This window comes from Portunus trituberculatus, chromosome 41 (genome assembly GCF_017591435.1).
Source record: "Portunus trituberculatus isolate SZX2019 chromosome 41, ASM1759143v1, whole genome shotgun sequence".
Classification (NCBI taxonomy): domain Eukaryota; kingdom Metazoa; phylum Arthropoda; class Malacostraca; order Decapoda; family Portunidae; genus Portunus; species Portunus trituberculatus.
Genome location: NC_059295.1, coordinates 6,895,988 through 6,918,384, shown reverse-complemented (window position 1 = coordinate 6,918,384; position 22,397 = coordinate 6,895,988). Strand labels below are relative to the sequence as shown.

The 22,397-nt window shown below is 36.6% G+C and overlaps 1 protein-coding gene across 2 annotated transcripts in view; it reads left to right on the top strand.

Moving 5' to 3' along the window:
* Positions 1–377: 377 nt before the first annotated feature.
* Positions 378–22,397, top strand: part of LOC123516872 (malonyl-CoA decarboxylase, mitochondrial-like) — a 30,811-nt gene continuing 8,791 nt past the window's right edge. Inside the window, exons 1-10 of one of the 2 annotated variants that reach the window (XM_045276582.1) lie at positions 378–591; positions 1,322–1,568; positions 2,332–2,466; positions 3,408–3,563; positions 6,081–6,236; positions 6,627–6,825; positions 10,742–10,833; positions 11,054–11,198; positions 11,724–11,945; positions 22,170–22,275. In XM_045276582.1, the coding sequence (XP_045132517.1) occupies positions 458–591; positions 1,322–1,568; positions 2,332–2,466; positions 3,408–3,563; positions 6,081–6,236; positions 6,627–6,825; positions 10,742–10,833; positions 11,054–11,198; positions 11,724–11,945; positions 22,170–22,275 (1,592 nt within the window). In that variant the 5' untranslated portion in view covers positions 378–457. The remainder of the gene's footprint in view (positions 592–1,321; positions 1,569–2,331; positions 2,467–3,407; positions 3,564–6,080; positions 6,237–6,626; positions 6,826–10,741; positions 10,834–11,053; positions 11,199–11,723; positions 11,946–22,169; positions 22,276–22,397) is intronic. The other variant, XM_045276583.1, reaches the window with a different exon arrangement.

The window sequence follows — 22,397 nt, the reverse complement described above, 5'->3', positions numbered from 1 at the left end:
AGGCTTGAGCCCATGCAAGTAGCCGTCCCCTAGATCCACCCATAACACTAACATTGATGCTGAGGTACCTAGGTAAATGAAATTCTTGAGAATAATAAATGTTGTTTTCAGTAATTTACGCTTTTTTCACTTTATTTATATTTTACTGGTGATGATATATAACACATCAATTGCAGCACTTGTTCTACACGAAACTAAAGGATAATTGGTATGCGCTAAACTTCGGCTACTTTTGAAAACTAACTCATATTTTTAGTCTTTGAAATAACATTACACTTCTACTAGAATATTACAAGCATTAAAGAATATATAAATATAAAAGAGAAAACAATGAATAATCATATTCTCATTACTAGTTACAAATATTCGTATTTGTACATTGTGTCGAAAAGTATCTGGGATCAGGTGATGGAGGAGGAGGGGATACTGCACAATTTGTAACACCCTGAGGGCTAGCATGTATAGATGTAAATATAAAACACAAAAAGCCCTTTTGCCGCTCGTTCAGCTGATCGAGTGTGGTGCGAGGGATCTACAGTCATCAAGCAGGGCAGGGATGACATCCACCCCCCCTGGAACACCTGGCCACAGGTGGGATTGATGAATGGGTTAACATAGGGCAGCGTCGTGTCCTTGTGTCTAGGTACCTGTAGAAAGCACGAAAAAATCTTAAAAGTTCAGTCTATATACAGCCTATAATCATGTACCGTAGACTTTGGATTCAATAATTAGAGCCTTGTATAATTCATTATGCAATTATAACTTTATTTCATTGTAGTAAACATCATAACGTGGCCTTTTAGTAGTAGACACTGGAATTTTTTACCATATATATATATATATATATATATATATATATATATATATATATATATATATATATATATATATATATATATTGGGCAACATTGAACTAACCGTTTTCATCAAGGGGTTAGGTTAGGGATTGCTCAGTTCCTTGAATTCTTAGCAGATTCTTTCACTGCAGCTAATTATTTGAATAAACATCATATTTTGAAAAATAGATAATCGCTATCAAAATTTGTATGCTAAATTTATTTCAAGTTACCTAATTATTTATTTTGATACCACTATTGGAAGAAAACAGCAGAGTTAATAAAACCACTGGATCCTTGATGACCACTATCTCCACTGATAGAATGTTATCAGCATCACTCACCAACACTATGAATGAATTGCTGCAGAGTGTAGAGAGTGTAACAAGAATTAATGCCTCTAAGCATAAAGAGTGCTCCTGTAAATTTCATTTATGAAGCACAAAGTATAATCTTTGTGTGAGAGAGTTCCTATTCCTTTGCAGGCCAGGCAGCAATAGGAAAGTGACTTCACCCATTCCCATTGTGAGGAGTGCCGGTGCACTTTCTCCTCTTTCTTTGGGATCCTTCAGCTTCTCAAGCAGCAGGCCCTTAACCCCATCACCCATGCCCTCACCACCATCCTCCCCACCAGCTCCAAGCTCTCCTTCAGGCCTTATTCAGGCTGCCAAAGATGCATTGATGGATGCAGTATCAAAGAAAGACTCTAAGACAAGCTACCTTGCTATTGATGTAAGTCTTTGTTTTACAATTAAAGTATTTCTTTGCACTCTTATTACTTTTGTCTCATAAAAATTGACATCATGTTGTTGTTGTTGTTGTTTTTCTTAATACATGTATAACTATTCTTTTTTCCTTTATCATGTCCAGTATTTCCTCATTGTGTCAATCATCACCTAAATCATAATAATTTAACTATTAATCTTTGTTTTCATTGAAGGACAAAAGCCTTTTCAACCTCCACTCATTCATCAGCTGCCCTCTTTTCATTAACATGTCTTCTCTCACCTCTTCATCAAGCTCTCTCTTTCTTCCTTGATAGCTTTAACCATCATAACCATCATTAGGTTACAACCCTGCTGCTCGAGTTGTCTATCTATTATTTGTTCGCACAAAGTTACCTGCCTTTTTCTCTCTTCATTTGTAAAGATGCTTTTCTTCAGTATCTGTGTTCTTTAATGCATGATGCACTCTTATCTCTCTCTATTACCTTGGATTAATGGAAAATGTTTAGAGTAGACTTTTTTTCCTGTTCCAATTTATTAAGTAATTGAGTCATGGCAGTGCAGCAAGGTCAGACAGCATTTGTTCAGATCATGAGAGAGTGCTACTGTCTCATGCCAAGAAACTGTCATGATTCAGTAGTGTACTGCAGAGCCATTCATCTCTTTGAAATCACAGAGGCTCATGATAATGATGGTGATGAATGCCTACACAATAAACTGAGGCAAAACAGCTATTTATATAGCATTTTTTTTTTTTTTTCACTTTTCAGGAGGATATGCGAGATATGTGTTATTACTACACTCAACTTGGTACTGATGAACGTTCTGAGTTCTTGATGTATATGGCGACTGCATTGTCCACAGACCATCATGTGGTGGAGGAGCTCATTCAACAGAAACCAAAGTTGAGTAAACAGCAATGCCTCGTGTGAGGAAGTTGAGCAATATAACATACAGGAATGACATGACTTCTAAATTTATTTATCATATACCATTCTCTTTGAAAGTTAATTCTTTTTTTAACCTTTTCATATGTATTTCTGTCATATAAGCACAGTTTTTTAATTTTTTTTATTAATACAGTAAAGAATAATTTATTTATAATTTTCTCCTACCCATTTATAATTCAAAGAAATGAGAGATATTCTGGTAGGAGATTCCATGATGGTTTGGTTAACATAGTGCCATTTTATTTAGTGTGAGATTTAATGTAAGAGTGAATAATCTCAGTTATTTGTAATATTTTAATTTGAATTTTTTGTTAGCAATGGAGACATGTATGCTCTAGATCATTGGTTCTTAACCTGGGAGACATGCCCCCCAAGGGAGGCGTGGATGATTTCCAGGGGGGGGCACGAACCTCAGGTGAAAAGTAGAAGTTTATACATTTATGGGTAATTTTCATGACAAGAGCTCGTTGCTATCAAAACCAAGTACAGAAACCGCCTGAACGTTGAAGGGGACTTACGTTGTGCACTCTCAAGCATTCAACCACGTATTCAAGATCTGGTAGCTAAGAAGCAGTGTAAAATATCTCACTAACCATGTATTCAAGATCTGGTAGCTTAGAGCAGTGTCAAATATCTCACTAACCATGTATTCAAGATCTGGTAGCTTAGAGCAGTGTCAAATGTCTCACTGATGTAATTCATGCTTAGTAAATGGACTAAAAAGCCATTTTTTTTATTTTCTTTTTAAATTTGGGAGTGAAATTTGTCTATAGATGCAAGGGGGGCGTGGAGGGAAAGAGTAGTTCCTAGAGGGGACGTGGTAGTAAAAAGGTTAAGAACCACTGCTCTATATGCAATCAAACTGCCTATGAAATTAGTTTTCTATGGTTTTACAGGTTGGGGATAATGACAGTGGCAATGGAGCCCAACTGCTGCGGTGGGAAGATCGTCTGCGCCACTCCCTGCAACCACCACACCACTGGGTCTTCTCTCAGATATCCCGCCTCTCAGGAGGTGTCAAGTTTTTAGTGGATATGCGTCAAGATTTACTTGTAAGTTGTTTGGTCTGTGCATAATAAGTTGTAGTAAAGGGTATAGTGATGCAGTGTATCCCTTACAAAGATATAAGGCAGAGAAACAGGAAGCCATTATGGTGGACTCACGAGATAAGTAGACAGATCAGAGAGAAGAAGAGGGCATATAGAGAGTTGCAGAAAAGTGGGGAAGATGTAGATTTGATTAGTTAGGTACAGGCAGGTCAGGGATGATTTGAGTAAGGTTATAAAAAAAAGTAAAAGGTAGGCAGAGATAAAACTAGCTAGAGCTGGGAGTAAAGATCCCAAAAAATTATATAGTTATTACAAGGTCAGTGATAAAAGAAATAAGGATAGAATTGGACCATTCAGAAAAGATGGTGTAGTAGTGGATCAAAATGAAGACATAGTAGAATTATTGAATGAACAATTTTCTTCAGTATTTACTAGGGAAAGAATAGGAAATCCTGTTACAAACAGTGCGACGAGTAGTTTAAGAGCTTTAGAAAATATTGATATAAAACCGGGAATTATTAGGAAATTTATTCTTGAACTAGACGATAGGAAAGCTAGTGGTCCTGATGAGCTACATGCCAGAGTACTTAGGGAGGGTGTAGACAGTATTTCTGAAGCACTTAAGTTAATCTTTGAAAGATCACTTAGGTTTGCTGAGATACCTCAGGACTGGAAGTTAGCTAATGTTACACCAATATTTAAAAAAGGTAGGAAGGATGATGCAAATAATTATAGACCGATCAGTTTAACTAGTATAGTATGTAAGATACTAGAGAAAATCATTAAGGGTAGTATTTGGGAGCATTTAAATGAGAATAGATTAATTAGAGATACCCAACATGGCTTTAGATCAGGGAGGTCCTGTCTTACAAATTTGCTCGATATCTTAGAATATATTACCAAGGAGTTAGATGATGGAAATAGCATAGATGTTATATATCTAGATTTTAGCAAGGCGTTTGATAAGGTACCGCATAGGAGGCTAGTGTACAAATTGAGACTACATGGGATAGGGGGTAGGTTAGTTGATTGGATTAGTGAATGGCTTTCTGATAGGAAACAGAGAGTAGTATTAAATGGGGCAATGTCTGAGTGGAAGGAAGTGGTTAGTGGGGTACCCCAAGGATCAGTGCTAGGACCTCTTCTTTTCTTGGTGTACATTAACGATTTAGATATAGGAATTAGTAGCAAAGTATCAAAGTTTGCAGATGATACTAAGATAGCATGTGCAGTACAGGGTGAAAAGGACAATTACAGAATACAACGAGACCTGGACAGGCTGATAGCATGGGCAGACAGGTGGCAGATGGAGTTTAATTCTAAAAGTGTCAGGTTATGCATTTAGGTAAAGACAACACAAACTTTAGCTATGAGATGGAGGGATGTTGGCTAGAGGCAGTAGAGGAGGAAAGGATTTAGGAGTAGTGATAGACAGGACTATGAAATTTTCAAAGCAATGTTTAGAAGCAAGAAATAGGGCAAATAGGATCCTGGGTTTTATAAATAGAAATGTTAGTTATAAAAGTAAGGAAGTGGTGCGTAGCTTATATAATTCCTATGTTAGGCCCCATTTAGAGTATTGCATACAGGCCTGGTCACCCCATTATAGGCAGGATATCAACATGTTAGAAGCAGTTCAGAGAAGAGCAACTAGGATGATACCAGCATTAAAGCGCCTGGAGTATAGAGATAGATTAAAGGAATTAAACATGTTTTCATTTGAGAGGAGATGTATAAGAGGGGATATGATAGAGCTATTTAAAATGTTATCAGATACAAACTACATAGATGTGAGATCTTTCTTCACCTTAGAGGAGGGAAGTAGGACTAGAAATCATGGCAGGAAGATTAGAAAGCAAGGCTGCAGGTTAGATATAAGAAAATATTTTTTTAGTCATAGGGTGGTAGACTTCTGGAATGCATCGCCAGAGAGTGTTGTAAATAGCACTAGTTTGACAATGTTTAAAAATAGATTAGATAAGCACTTAAATTTATTAGATTTATAATTATGTATAGTGCTGCATGATAGTTTTTATAAGAAATTTACTATAGTAAAACAAGACATGATCCCCATGTATGGGGATCACAGATTGTAGAGAAATTCACTGCAGGACTTAGCCCTGTTGATGGGCCAAATATTTAGAATTAGTATATAATGTATTGTGTACTTGTAAGTGTACCTTTAAGTATTGATGACAAGGTCGCTGTGCGACTGATACAGGATAACCTAGATGGGCCCTGGTCGCCCTTTGTTATCCTATTATTTATGTTATATGTTATGTTTATGTTATGTTATAATGTATGCATATGCAGTTTTTCTCCCATGGATTTTCATTATAGTTTAAACAAGAAAGCAAACAAAATTCTGTAGTATTCTACTGCCTATTCCTCTACTCCATGAAAGAAGAACAATGAGCAAGAAATGAGAATACTAGAGCTTCTTATCATAGGAATAATCCATCGCTCAATGTGATACAATAATTTTGATTTTTTTCTTTTTCTTTTTCTTTTTTTTTCCAGGCAACTTTGTACACCAAGGCTTCAGACCCAACAGCCTCTGTCGTTCTGAAGACTCTGGACACAGTTCTGCGAGAGTTGTTGTCCCTGTGGTTTACTGTTGGTCTCTTAGATGTTCAACGTATTACGTGGGAATCACCTTGTAATTTATTGCAGAAGGTTGGATACAGTACTTTTCTTTTCCCTCTATATTTACACATTACAGTAGTTCATCATCATTATGTTCATTTCTCTTTTCAAACAGTTTTCATGTGAAAACAATAATCAGGTGCTTCGAAGAATTGTAGAGAACTTAACATAAAGACAAGGATTGAGCTCATGATTGGGAGACCAAAGCAGACTAATATCTTAGATGTTGATACAATCAACTATCAGGTTTCAAGATAAGTTTTGGATATTTCATATGCTATTTTTGGAGAAAAGTATATCATTAGAGTTACTGACATGAACAATAGATAAAAGAGTGTCAGTACTAAGGCAAAAAGTTTTGCTAACATATAGTAGCAGTTACACCAAAAAGACATATAATACATTAGCTTCTCTCCATAGATCTCAGAATATGAGGCTGTCCATCCGGTCCGTAACTGGACAGATCTCAAACGAAGAGTTGGCCTCTATCGCCGCTGCTTTACCTTCACCCACTCCTGCATGCCCAAGGAGCCCCTAGTTGTGCTGCACATCTTTCTTACTAATGAAATTTCAAATTCAATGGCCAAGATCCTCCAGAGTTCAAGAGCATCGTCAACCGGTGAGCTTCAGCATGGTGTTCTAGAATAAAGTGTTAGCTGAGTGTGGAAATAGATATGCTGAACAGAATTTAGCTCCTTAACAAGAATTAGTAAGAGGAGGAAGTTCAAAGGGTTAATTTCCCTTCATATTTACATAACACAACATACTATTAACAATGAAATGACATATTCATAACATATGTACACCATATTCTTCCAACACTGAGATTTTTTTTTTTTTTTTTTTTTTTTTAAAGAAAGATAGATGACTTCAAGTCAGATCATAGATATTTTTTAATGATAAGTTTGATTATTAAGGATGGCGCAAATTAGATTGAAGTCTAGTTAAGGGAGCCTGAAGGGGAATACATAACTTGCTGTGAGAGATGACCCAACAAGTTTGAAGTGATTGGTGGACTTGAGATGAAGTAAACTAATAAAGTGATGAAAGTAAATGGTTTGCATTACATGAAAAAGAGGAAAAAGATGTCTTGAAATTGATGATTGAGAGCTTAGAGGTAAACTCTGCATGAAGCTTTTAAAGTGAAAATTAGAAATCTGAGAACTTTTAATAGATAATTTGATCATAACTTTACCTATCTGTGAACTATGAATTGGATTTTGTAAGCCTGAGATGAATAATCTGTGTAAATGGAAAGACAAATTGTTGGAATATTTCATGAGGGAGAAGAATTATAATGCAAAATTAGAAGAAATGAACTGGAGCAAACTGAAGTTTCTAAATGGTTAGGGAGTTCCAGAAAACATGTGTTACAGTAAATTTGAATATATAAATTTATTATAAAAAGAAAAATTGCTTATATAATGAAAAATATGTTGTAACATACAAGCTCTGAGGTCAAAAGAAAAATGCATGAATATTATAACTATTCATCTCTAAATATCCTTATACTCTCACATTATAAGGAAGGAGGTAGTAGACACCTGCCAAAACAATAATTACGCCCAGTTAGGTGAAAAGCACTGGATCAGAGGTTGCTGTGAACTTGTCATCTAAGCCAGTATGATCTCGAAGAATGTTTCCCTTTGTTTCTCACAACAGAAGGAGTGTAGTCATAGCCTGCCCTCTAAAGATAACTCTTCTTTCACACAAAACTACATGCACTTAGCCACATACACACACACACACCCTTCACTCAAAATTTAAAATTAGATATGGTGACTCCTACACCAGTCTCAGAGTGCCCTTCTGCGGAGGGGACCATAAATATCCCCAGATTGGGCTGCTCTACTGGTATCAACCATAAATGTCTTGACACCCCTCTCTACTTTTCTTCATTAACTTCTACTACATTTGCAGTCTTAGATCTAATTTTCAATTTGTAGAACACCACGTCTCTACTAAATCTCATTATCTTTCCCTCAGTGAAATGAAAGTGTGTAAAGCAATTGACAATATTCCATTTTACTTTCTCTATCCTCATTTTCATTCCAAAGCTGCATGTTGCATCTATTTGTACAATGACTTAACTTGCTCTTGTGCCCACACTCTTGAATTTTCAACATTTTCTTTTGCCATCTGGTTACTGCTTTAGAGTTACTCTTCAACTAAATTTATTTGTGCTTGATACTCCCAGCTAAATCTTCTGACTATAGCCAAAGATATCTGTAATAACTTTGCTTCTTCATCTTTCCCTCCTTTATTTCATCCTGATGGCACCACTGCCATTTCTTCTATTTTTAAAGGTGATCTTTTCTCTCAAACTTTTGGTAACAACTCTACCTCTGATGATTCAGAGTCTATTCCTCTCTTTCCTCCATCCTCTGACTACTTTATGCTACCCATTGAAATCCTTCTCTGTTATGCCTTTGCTGATCTTAATTCTCAGAAGGTTTATAGATCTCATGAGTTTCCTCCTATTGTTCATATAAACTGTGCTTAGTCAAACTCTTTCAGCTCAGTTGACTGACTTCTACCTTACCTTCTTGCTGGAAGTTTACTTATATTCAGTCTGTTCCTAAAAAGGATGATCATTTTCATGCCTCAAACTACCATCCTATTAATTTCCTCCTTATCTTAAGTTTGTAATTTATCCTTAACAGGAAGATTCTTAATTATCTATCACTTCACAATCTTCTATCAGATCACCAGTATGGCTTCTCTCAAGGCCACTTTACTGGTGATCTTCAGGCCTCACTGAGTTTTTATCATCCTCTTTTACAGATTTTAGTGAAACTTTTGCTGTTGCCTTTGACCAGCAGTTCCCAAACTTTTCCTGAGCAAATACCACTTGGGGGTCCCATACAGTCCCCATGTACCACCTGGTTCCAGAAAAACTCAATTCCAGCAAATATCAATTTTTTCACAAGTAGAACACACTAATGAACTAACAACAAGGAACACAACTCAGTTTAATGCAAGGGATGCAATGGTTTCTTCTCCACCAGCTGATTGATGCCAGATTATCGTGTGTAAAGCAATAATAATTTTTCTGATAAATTAATTAAACTTACTAAAAACTGCAAATGATCCCGAAAGTGATCATGTACCACATGGAAGGCCTTTGTATACCAGTAGTGATACACATACCACAGGTTGGGAACCACTGCCTTAGACATATCAAAAACTTTTGACAGAGTCTGGCACTAAGCTTGATCTCCAAACTACTTTCCTATGGTTTCTTTCCTCCCATCAGGATGTAAATAGATCATGCAGAGAAGCCACAGAATGCTTGACTTTTGATCCCTCTAAAATTTTTTTAATTGGGGCAAAGCAAACTTATTATTGCTCAATGGCTTAAAAACTCAATTCCTGTATCTATCAATTTGACACAATCTTTCAGACAGCTATTCCCCCTTTTTCAGTGACACTCAACTGATCCCTTCTGCACTGAACATCCTCTGTTTGTCCTTTACTTATAATTTAAACTGGAAATTTCACATCTCTTCTCTATAAAGTTAAGGATTCTGAGTTGTCTCCACCAGTTTTTCTTTCATCCGCAGTGGCTAACTGTGTGGCGACCTTATCCATCTATGTATGAAGCATGTTTCATATGTTCCACTCATACTTTTATATTGGACAGGGTATAATCAAAAGCTTTTCATCTTATGATTCTTATCAAATTATCTTCTCTGACCAACTATTCAGCCTCTTTCTCACCTCCACAATGTCACATCTCTTCTTATCTTTTACCACTACTTTCATGCCAAGTACCCCTCTGGTCTTGCTAATTGCATACCTCTCCTCTTGCTGCCTTTGCTGCACAAGGCTTTCTTCTTTCTCTCATCCATATTTTGTCCACCTTTCTAAATGCAAGACTTAATTGGTATTCTCAATCATTCATCACTTTCAATGATAAACTCTGGAACTCCCTGCCTGCTTCTGTGTTTCCACCTTTTTATGACCTGAACTCATTTAAGAGTGAGGTTTGAAGACATTTATTCCTTTCATGACCCTATTCAAGGACTAGCACCTTCTTGGACTTTTTTGCACAATTTTTGTTGCTCTTGGTAAATTCCTCTCCTACATAAGCAAAAAAAAGAATGAATAAATAAATAATAAAAAATAAAATTCTTAATATCTCCTGAAATACTACCTCATTTCTAACAACCAAGAGTCTTGTTATGATATCAAATAGAGATACAGGAATTGTAAATTACCTCTATATCTCATATGGAAAGAATACTTGTACTATGAGAGTAAAACTTGTTTTGATGCATTGACTGTCTGTACAAAAAATGCATGAATACACTTTTTTTCTAAACACAATCTGCTAACTTGCATGTATCTTTTCAAAAGTATGAGTGTATAACTACCGTTTCTGTAAGTTAACTTTCAGTCTACCAAAACTTTTTGCTTTGCAAATACCTGCAACCTAGCTATTGTGTATGTGGTTTGTTTACTTTTAATTCTTTCATGATTCTTTATAGGATTATATGAATAACAATATCTTTTCACCCCTTATTTTTCAATAGAAAAGGATAGCATGAAGAAGGATCATGAGGATCCAGCTTTCATCAACACTGCAATATTCTATTCCATAACATCAACTCAGAAAGGACTGCAGGTAAAAATCAGTGTAAAATGTGCCATGTAGTGTTAGTATAGTAATGTATAGCAATGTTCTTTTTACCCATCTAACCTTTAGTTGTTATCCTTCAGAAAAAGAAAAGAAAAGTTAAGATTAACCTGTTGCACTCATATCTTATACTCAGTTCAAATCTCATTTACACATTTATGTTTTCTAAATGACTTGTAATATAACATTGATTTCAATTCACTCTCAGGGCATTGAACTTGGAAATTACCTGATCAAGCGTGTTGTTCATGAGCTCAAAGCAGAGTTTCCAAACATGACTCAGTTTTCCAGCCTGTCACCAATACCTGGCTATGTCAAGTGGCTGAATGGCATGATGGCTCAGGCTCAGAGAGGTAGGCTGCTTTTTATTATTATTATTATTATTTGCAAAGCAGTATAAGACAAAGCTCTTTTTTTGATAATCATCTTCATACCTCTTTAATCTTTTATCACTCAATGCAATACAGACCTCCTTTTCTAAATATTCCCTATTTTTTGTGATTTTTATTTAATTTTTTTTCATAATTTTCTGGCAAAATTATCTCTGTAGAATTTTTGTTTGGCTCAACACAATGTTATTTCTCTTGAACATGCCACTTTGGATACATTACCAGTGCAGATTACTGATTACTTAACAGAGGAAATCATCTGAAGTTCATTTTTTTGTATTTTCAAGTATTGCTTTCCTTTTACATGATCAGTTATCCTCTAATACTACTCTGTATACAACTGTAAAATGAGAATGATTGTAGATTATGATTTTGTCATCCTTGCTGGTTTCATCTCCCTTGTGAAAGCATTTTTTTGGTCGTAAAATATCATTACTAATTTATCTACTTATTCTAAAAACTGAGACAAAGCTGGTGTGTCATTTCCAGGAGAAGTTACTATATTTACAAAAGCTGAGGAAGTGGAACTAATGAAGTGTTTGGAAGTGAAAACACCTTCAGCTATTTATGATTGCCTTAAGAAGCTGTTCACAACAAGTGGCTGGGTGGAGGAGACAGAGTTGGTGAATGCATTAGATGCTCCCTTGATGCGGCTTTGTGCATACTATCTGGCAGTTGAAAAAAGACGAGGTTATGCACTTGATAGTGTAGGTAAGTTCTTGTACATTTTGTTCATTTTCCTCATAGTTTTAATAACATAGAGGAATTCTAACTCAGAACCATGCTGGTATGAGATAAGGAGTTTTACTTCTACACCACTGATCTTTTTATGAAATAGTTTAAGGTTAAGCATTAGAGAATATGATAGATATATGTACCACTACCAAGAAATCTGCTTGATGTTCTGTACTACTATGGTTTGATTTCATGAATTTAAGCATATATATATATATATATATATATATATATATATATATATATATATATATATATATATATATATATATATATATATATATATATATATATGAAACGATAATTTACTCCCAGCGAGGTCTAATAGCACTAATTCAGGGGGTGCTGTGAGCTTTCCATTAAAGCTAGTTGTGATCTCAACGAACATTTCCCTTTGTGTCTTACAACTCAAGGGGGCAATCCAGCCTGCATTCTAAAGACAACTCTCCTTCTCCACACAAAACTACATGCACTTAACACACACAAACACACACCATTCACTTTAAATTCAAAATTCAAAATGGCAACTCCATATCCAACCTCACAGTCCCCTTTTGGGGAGAGGGCCAGAAATGCCCCCAGGTCGGACTGCTCTCTCAGTGGCAACCCAAAATGTCTTGACACCTCCCTCAACTTTTCTTCATTAATTTCTGCAACATTTGCAGTCTTACATCTAATTTTCAATCTGTAGAACACCACCTCTCCTCTACTAAACCTCATCTTCTTTTCCTCAATGAAACACAGCTGCCTGAGGCAACTGACAGTAACCCCTTCTCTATTCCCTTGTACTTTCTCTATCCTCATTTTCGCTCCAAAGCTAGATGTGTCTATGTGTGCAACGACTTAACTTGCTCTCATGCCCATGCTCTCAAATATTCGGAGTTTTCCACCATCTGACATTGACTCAATAGTCACTCTCTAACTAAATTTATTTGTGCTATCAATCTCTCCCCCAACTCCTCTGACTGTAGTAAATTCTTTGACTATTTAACTTCCAAAGTGGAACACATTCTGTCCCTCTACCCCTTCGTGGAGATCTCCATCTTTGGAGATTTCAGTGTTCACCACCAGCTTTGGCTTTCCTCTCTTTTTTACTGACCATCCTGGTGAACTAACCTTCAACTTTGCTATCCTCCATGACTTAGAGCAACTGCTCCAATACCCTACTCATATTCCTGACCATCTTGGAGATATGCCCAACATTCCTGATATTTTTTTTTACCTCTAGTCCTTCTGTTGATGCTGTTACCCTATCTTCTCTGTTAGGCCCCTCCAATCACAATCTCATTTCTGTATCTTCTCCTATTTCTCCAATTCTTCCTCAGGATCCCCCAAAACAGAGATGCCTCTGGCATTTTGCCTCTGCCAGTTTGGGGAACCTGAGGAGGTCTTACGCTGATTTTTCATGGAATGATTACTGTTTCTGTGTCAGAACACATAACAAAAGTGATAGTGTCAGGTATGGAGACGTACATTCCTCATTCTTTTTCTCAACCTAATCCTTCTAAACCATGGTTTAACACAGCCTGTTCTTGTGCTATACATAATAGAAAGGTTGCCCACAAAAGGTACTTGAGCCTTCCATCTCCTGAATATCATGCACTTTATATTTCTGCCTGGAATCATGCCAAGTCTGTTTTTCAATTTGCCAAACACTCTTTCATAAATAGAAAATGTCAGAATCTTTCAAACTCCAACTCACCTCGTGACTTCTGGCACCTGGCCAAAATCATCTCCAATAACTTTACTTCTTCATTTTTTCCTTCTTTATTTTATCCTGATGGCACCACTGCCATCTCCTCTGTCTCTAAAGCTGAACTCTTCTCTCAAACCTTTGCTAACAACTCCACCTTTGATGATTCTGGGCTTGTTCTTCCCTCCCTTCCTCCCTCTGACTATTTCATGCCTACAATTAAAGTTCTTCATAATGATGGTGTCCATGCCCTTGTTGGCCTAAACCCTCAGAAGGCTTATGGACCTCATGGAGTCTTTCCTATTGTTTTAAAAAACTGTGCTTCCATGCTTGCACATTGCCTGGCCAAACTCTTTCAACCATATCTGTCGACTTCTACCTTTCCTTCTTACTGGAAGTTTGCCTACATTCAGCCTGTTCCTAAATAGGGTGACTGTTCTAATCCCTCAAACTACCGTCCTATAGCTTTAATCTCTTGTTTGCATAAAGTTTCTGAATCTATCCTGAATAGGAAGATTCTTAAACATCTGTCACTTCACAATCTTCTATCTGATTGCTAGCATGGCTTACATCAAGGTCACTCTAGTGGAGATCTTCTGGCATCCCTTACTGAGTTATGGTCATCCTCTTTTTAAAGATTTCGGTGAGACTTTTGCTGTTATGTTAGACATATCAAAAGCTTTTGATGGAGTCTGACACAAAGCTTTGATTTCCAAACTGCCCTTCTATGGTTTCTATCCTTTTCTCTGCAACTTCATCTCAAGTTTCCTTTCCGACCGTTCTATTGCAGCCATGGTAGACGGCCACTGTTCTTCTCCTAAATCTATTAAAAGTGGTGTTTCTCAGGGTTCTCTCCTGTCTCCAACTCTTTCTATTATTCATTAATGATCTTCTTAACCAATCTTCTTGCCCTATCCACTCCTATGCTGATAATACCATCCTACATCTTTCCACGTCTTTTCAGAGACAACCAACCCTTCAGGAAGTCAACAGAACACACAGGAACGCTATAGAATGCCCAACTTCTGATCTTTCTAAGATTTCTGATTGGGGCAGAGATAACTTAGTAGTATTCAATGCCTCAAAACTCAATTCCTCCATCTATCAACTCAATATAACCTTCCAGACAACTATCCCTGCTTTTTCAATGACATCCAATTGTCTCCCTCTTCCACACTGAATATCCTTGGTCTGTCCTTGACTCATAATCTTAACTGGAAACTTCACATCTCACATCTTGCTAAAACAACTTCTATGAAGTTAGGCGTTCTGCAGTGTCTCCGTCAGTTTTTTCTCGCTCTTCGAACTGCTAACTCTGTACAAGGGCCTTATCCATCCTTGTATGGAGTACTCTTTGCATGGTTTTTTTTTTTTTATTCTTGGGGGGGAGGGGTGGTTCCACTCATACAGTTTTATTAGATAGGGTGGAGTCAAAAACTTTTTGTCTCATCAACTCCCCTCCTCTGACTGACTGTCTTCAACCTCTTTCTCACTTCCAAAATGTTGCATTTCTTTCTGTCTTTTATTACTATTTTCATGCTAACTGCTCCACAGATCTTGCTAACTGCATGCCTCTCCTCCTCCTGCAGCCTTGCTGCACAAGGCTTTCTTCTTCCTCTCATCACTATTTTGTCCAGCTCTAATGCAAGAGTTAACTAGTATTCTCAATCATTCATACCTTTCTCTGGTAAAGTTTGGAACTCACTGCCTTCTTCTGTATTTTCATTTTCTTACGATTTGACTTCTTTTAAGAGGGAGGTTTCAAGACATTTGTCCCTGAATTTTGGATGAGTCACACATGACCTTTAAGGGAACTAGCAATCCAGTGGGTCTTTTTTTTTTCTTTTTTTTTTTTTGCCCTTTGTCAGTTGCCCCTCATGCATTAAAAAAAATAAATAAATAATATATATATATATATATATATATATATATATATATATATATATATATATATATATATATATATATATATATATATATATATATATATACCCAGTGGCAAACTTAGCCATTTAGGGGCTCCAAGCGAACAGTCATTTGGGGTCTCCTGCATCCATCGCTCTAATACAGAAGTCATCAACAGGTCATTTTTCGGGGCCCCAAAGAGACTGGGGCTCCAGGCGACTGCCTGGTTTGCCCTGCCACTGTATATACCTATCCTATAGTTGAATTAAAGAACTAATGCAATTTCTTTTATAACTTTGTCTTTTTCTAAGTAAAAATCCCTATGATAGGGGAGAAGACACAATCTCATCCATTCCTTGCATTTGACCAAAGTGACTGAAAAATTGTAATGCAAAAGGATTGGGAACTCCATCTTCTGTATTTTTTTTTCCTACAATGAGATCTCTGTTGTAGGTGTTCTCTGTATTTTATATATATATATATATATATATATATATATATATATATATATATATATATATATATATATATATATATATATATATATATATATATATATATATATATATATAGGAGAGAAGGCCAGCCAAGGGCAAAAAAAAATTTTAAAAAGTCCACTTGGGTGCTGGTTCTCTAGAAGAAAGAAAAGGGTTAGCCAAAATTAGGAAGCAAATGTCTTGATACCTCCCTCACAAAAGAAGACAAGTCGTAGGAAGGTGGAAATACAGAAGTAGGAAGGGAGTTCCAGAGTTTACCAGTGAAAGGTATGAATGATTGAGAGTACTAGTTACCTCTTGCATTAGATAGTTGGACAGAATAGGGATGAGCGGAAGAAAAAAATCAGTAAAACATTAGCTTGAAAATAGCAATAAAAGATAGAAAGAGATGCAACATTTTGGCAGTAAGAAAGAGGCTAAAGACAGTCAGTCAGAGAAAGGGAGTTGACGAGATGAAAAGCTTTTGATTCCACCCTATCTAATAAAACTGTGTGAGTGGAACCCCCCCAAATATGGGGGCAGATAAGGCCCTTGTATAGAGTAAGCAGTTGGAAGGGCAAGAAAAACTGGCAGAGATGCCTTAGAATGCCTAACTTCATAGAAACTGTTTTAGCTAGAGATGAGATGTGAAGTTTCCAGTTAAGATTATGAGTGAAGGACAGACTGAGGATATTCAGTGTGGAAGAGGGAGACAGTTGAGTGTCATTGAAGAAAAGGGGATAGTTGTCTGGAAGGTTGTGTCGAATTGATAGATGGAAGAATTGAGTTTTTGAGGCATTGAAAACTAGTACAGTAAGCCCCCCACTTGGCAAATCTCAGCTTGGCGAAATTCACTTTTGGCGGTAGGGTGGCCACGGATCACTGAGTGCATGCTTGGCAATTTGAATTCAAACTTGGTGGTCCCCTGGTGCCCGCACGGCAAACCATGCGGCTCGCCGGTGACGTTAGACCTCTTAAAAACTATCAGAACGTAGTGTGAGAGTCCCCTTCAGCCAGTTTGTTTGTGCTACCCTCTGTTCTGCTAGCGTGGGAACGAATTCTGGCGATTTACCACCAACATGGCCTCTACCAGCGCAACAGGTGGTACTGGTGGGGGTAAGGACAGTGGTGGTGGTGGCAAGGATGAAAGTGGGCAAGGGAAACAGGTGGAAAAACGGGTGTTACAGCCTTTATGTCATGTCTTATTAGCTTTATTTATTGTTTATTGGTTTGTTTTGTAAATATGTTCTAATATGTGAAGGCAAAAGATTTTATTTAAGCTCGAAAGATGGTATTTTAGGGGTCAAAAGAGGGACTTTGGCAATGACCAAAGACTGATTAAGGCATTTTTTAGGCATTTTATATGGTATAAAGAACTCGTACTTGGCGAAATTCACATTTGGCGGTAGTTTCGTCAGACTAATTAATTCACCAAGTGTGGGGGCTTACTGTAGATTTTCTCTGCCCCAATCAGAAATCTTAGAAGGATCAGAAGTCAGGCGATCTGTGGTATTCCTGTGTGATCTGTTGACTTCCTGAAAGGTTGGTCACCTTAGAAAAGAATGTAGGGTGGTATCATCAGCATAGGAGTGGATAAGGCAAGAAATTTGGTTAAGATCATTAGTGAATAACAGAAAGAGAGTGGGTGACAGGACAGAACTCTGAGGAACACCACTATTAATAGATTTAGGAGAAGAACAGTGGCCGTCTACCACAGCAGCAATAGAATGGTCGGAAAGGAAACTTGAGATAAAGTTGCAGAGAGAAGGATAAAAACCATAGGAGGGCAATTTGGAAATCAAAGCTTTATGCCAGACTCTATCAAAAGGTTTTGATATATCTAATGCAACAGCAAAACTTTCACCAAAATCTCTAAAAGAGGATGACCAAGACTCAGTAAGGGAAGCCAGAAGATCACCAGTAGAGCGACCTTGACAAAAGTCATGTTGGCGATCAGATAGAAAATTGCGAAGTGACAGATGTTTAAGAATCTTCTTATTTAGGATAGATTCAAAAACTTTAGACAAGCAAGAGATTAAAGCTATAGAATGGTAGTTTGAGGGATTAGAACTATCACCCTTTTTAGGAACAGGCTGAATGTAGGCAAACTTCCAGCAAGAAGGACAGTTAGAAGTTGATAGATGAAGTTGAAAGAGTTTGGCCAGGCAAGGTGCAAGCACAGAAACATAGTTTTTGAGAACAATAGGAGGGACTCCATAAGGTCCATAAGCCTTCTGAGGGTTCAAGCCAGCGAGGTCATGGAAAACATCATTATGAGGAATTTTAATTGAAGACATGAAATAGTCAGAGGGAATAGGAAAGGGAGGGACAAGCCCAGAATCATCAAAGATGGAGTTGTTAGCAAAGGTCTGAGAGAAGAATTCAGCTTTAGAGACAGAAGAGATAGCAGTGGTGCCATCAGGATGAAATAAAGGGGGAAAGATGAAGAAGTGAAGTTATTGGAGATGTTTTTGGCTAGATGCCAGAAGTCTCGAGGGGAGTTTGAGTTTGAAAGATTTTGACATTTTCTATTTATGAAGGAGTATTTGACAAGTTGAAGAACAGACATGGCATGATTCCAGGCAGAAATATAAAGTGCATGAGATTCAGGGGATGGAAGGTTCAATTATTTTTTGTTAGCAACCTCTCTATCATGTATAGCATGAAAACAGGCTGTGTTAAACCAAGATTTACAAGGTTTTAGATTGTGAAAAAAGAATGAGGAATGTACATCTCCATGCCAGATACTATCACCTCTGTTATGCATTCAGCACAAAGAAATGTCTCTGACACAGAAACAGTAATCATTCCAGGGAAAATAAGCATAATACCTCCTCAGGTCTCCCCAACTGGCAGAGGCAAAATGCCAGAGGCACCTCTGCTTTGGGGGATCCTGAGGAGGGATTGAAGAAATAGGACAAGATACAGAAATGAGATTGTGATCGGAGGAACCCAACGGAGATGATAGGATGACAGCATAAGCAGAAGGGTTAGAGGTGAGGAAGAGATAAAAAATGTTGGGCGTGTCTCCAAGACAGTCAGGAATACAAGTAGGGTGTTGCACCAGTTGCTCTAGTTCATGGAGTATAATAAAGTTGAAGGCTAGTTCACCAGGATGGTCAGTGAAAAGAGAGGAAAGCCAAAGCTGGTGGTGAACATTGAAATCTCCAAAACTGGAGATGTCCACAAAAGGATAGAGGGACAGAATGTGTTCCACTTTGGAAGTTAAATAGTCAAAGAATTTACTATAGTCAGGAGTTAGGGGAGAGATGGTCAGCACAGATAGATTAAGTTAGAGAGTGACTATTGAGTTAAAGCCAGATGGTGGAAAATTCAGAATATTTGAGAGCATGGGCACAAGAGCAAGTTAAGTCATTGCACACATAGATGCAACATCCAGCTTTGGAGCAAAAATGAGGATAGAGAAAGTAGGAGGGAACCAAGAAGGGGCTACTGTCAGTTGCCTCAGACAGCTGTGTTTCGGTGAGGAAAAGAAGATGAGGTTTAGTAGAGGAGAGGTAGTGTTCTACAGATTGAAAATTAGATCTAAGACCACAAATGTTGCTTCTAGAAGTTAATGAGGAAAAAAGTTGAGGGAGATGTCAAGACATTTGGGGTCATTATCAACAGAGGAGTCTGACCTGGGGACATTTCTGGTCCTCTCCCCAGAAGGGGATTCTGAGGCTGGGTTTGGAGTCGATATTTTTTTTATTTTGAATTTTAAGTGAAGAGTGTATGTGTGATAAGTGCATGTAGTTTTGTGTAAAGAAGGAGAGTTGTCTTTAGAAGGCAGGCTGTGATTGCCCCCCTGAGTTGTGTGACACAAAGGGAAACATTTAACAAGATCACAAGTGGCTTTAATGGAAGGTTCACAGCACCCTCTGAACTAGTGCAATTAGATCTCGCTGGGAGTAAATTATCGTTTCAGATAGGCCTAAAAAAAATTCATACATTGTAGTCATCAGAGATTGGTGAGATGTTTATAAAGTTCTATATTATCATATGAAATAAAACTGGGTCATGGCCATATTGTTGGACACTATAGTTTAGCATGCATTAAGTTAAGTCTAAAGATAGTCACTATTTTTCTCATAAGTCTATTAACAATGGTTTTACTCAGGTTTCTGTCCTTTAATTCACTCTTTCAATTATTCATCAGTGATCGAAGCCAAAAATATTGTCTTATATACCCTATGTTGGTGACACAACTGTGTTTGTTTCCACATCTCATGGAGAAAAACTAGAGAACATCTGACTTCTGATCCTTCAGAAATTTATGATTGGGGCAGATTAAGCATTGTGTTGTTCATTGTCTCAAAAGCCCAATTCCTCCATCTTTCATCTTGACACAATCTTTCTGATACCTAGCTCTCCCCTTGTTTCCAGTAACACTCAACACATTGAACATACTCATTCATTCCATTACTTACTAAACTGGAAACTTCACATCTCATCCCAAACTAAGAACTGTTCTGAGTTGTCTCTGCTAGTGTTTTTTTTATTTCTCCAGCTGCTAACTTAGTATAGCGGCCTTATCTATCTATGTACTAAGTATGTTTCACACATATGGGGGAGGATCCACTTTTGGACAGGATGGAATCAAAGCATTTTTCTTAGCAATTCCCCTCTTCTATCTGACTGTCCTCAACCTTGCTCTCATTGCACAATGCTGCATCTCTTGCTTGTTTTTTTATTGCTATTTTCACACTAATTGCTGTTCTGATCTTGCTAACTACATACGTGCTTCCTCTCGTCATGTGATCTCCCTGCATGACTCTGTTTTTTTTAACCCTTATACTCTCCCTCTCTCATACAACTGTTGACTATAGTGCATCCACTCCATGAAGTCTGTTCAGGGCAGGGCACATTCTGGAATTCCCATGAGTACGACGTTGCCAGTTCGACTCCCAATTATCAGATTAAGTACCGCCCCACCACCCATCTGTTAATCTCTCTCTCTCTCTCTCTCTCTCTCTCTCTCTCTCTCTCTCTCTCTCTCTGTAATAATAATAATTATTATTATTATTATTATTATTTTTATTATTTAGGTAGTGTGGAAAAAAAGTTGAAATGAATAATAATAAGTAATACTCCGGATCCTTAGTGTTTGGTCCATTTTCTTGCAAACTTTCAGAAACACCCCCTATTTTTTTTTTTATATATATATATATATATATATATATATATATATATATATATATATATATATATATATATATATATATATATATATATATATATATATATATATATATATATATATATATATATATATATATATATATATATATATATATATATATATATATATATATATATATATATATATATATATATATATATATATATATATATATATATATATATATATATATATATATATATAAATATATATATATATATATATATATATATATATATATATATATATATATATATATATATATATATATATATATATATATATATATATATGGCGGGAAACCCGCCAACCTGGTAACTCTGGCCTGGCCTGACTTGACCCAGCTGAGAGATGAAAGGGGACACCACCACCACCAACGCTGCCACATGCCATAGAATTTATACAAATCGTCATTATCATCGTAAACATAGACACTCATTGTACTATGTAACTTCCTTTACTATACACGCAATACATAAAATATAACTTTCAAACACCACATGGATGATAAATAAGAGAGAGACGCATGTACGAAGGACCATACCTACCCCACCCTGAACGGACTTCATAGAGTGGAAAGCCTATAATGCTATTCTCAGTTTTTCATCCATTTTTCTAGATAAATCTGATAAACTCCCTACCTACTTCTGTATTTTCCCTTTCCTATAACTTGAACTCTTCTAAGACAGATTTTCAAGACACTTATCTTCCAACTTTGGACAATCCATTTCATTGTTCCTTTTTGTGACTTGTACCTCAGTTGGCCCTTTTTTTGTTTGTTTGTTTTCTTTCTTTTTACTTGCATTTTGTTGCCCTTCTTACATTAAAGAATTATGTTTAAGTGATATATATACTGTTTTTACTGTTACATGTATATTAATAATAGTTTTCATGTCCCTTCCCCCCCAACGTTTTTTTTTTTTTTTTTTTTTTTTTTTTTTTAGCAAACTTTCACCTCAAGAATGGAGCAGTGTTATGGCGCATCAACTGGCAGGCAGACCAGTCACACCGAGGCTTGGCCAATTCCTGTGGCATCATGGTTAACTATAGGTATGTACTGGAAGCAGTCATTTGATTTGATGATATATATATATATATATATATATATATATATATATATATATATATATATATATATATATATATATATATATATATATATATATATATAT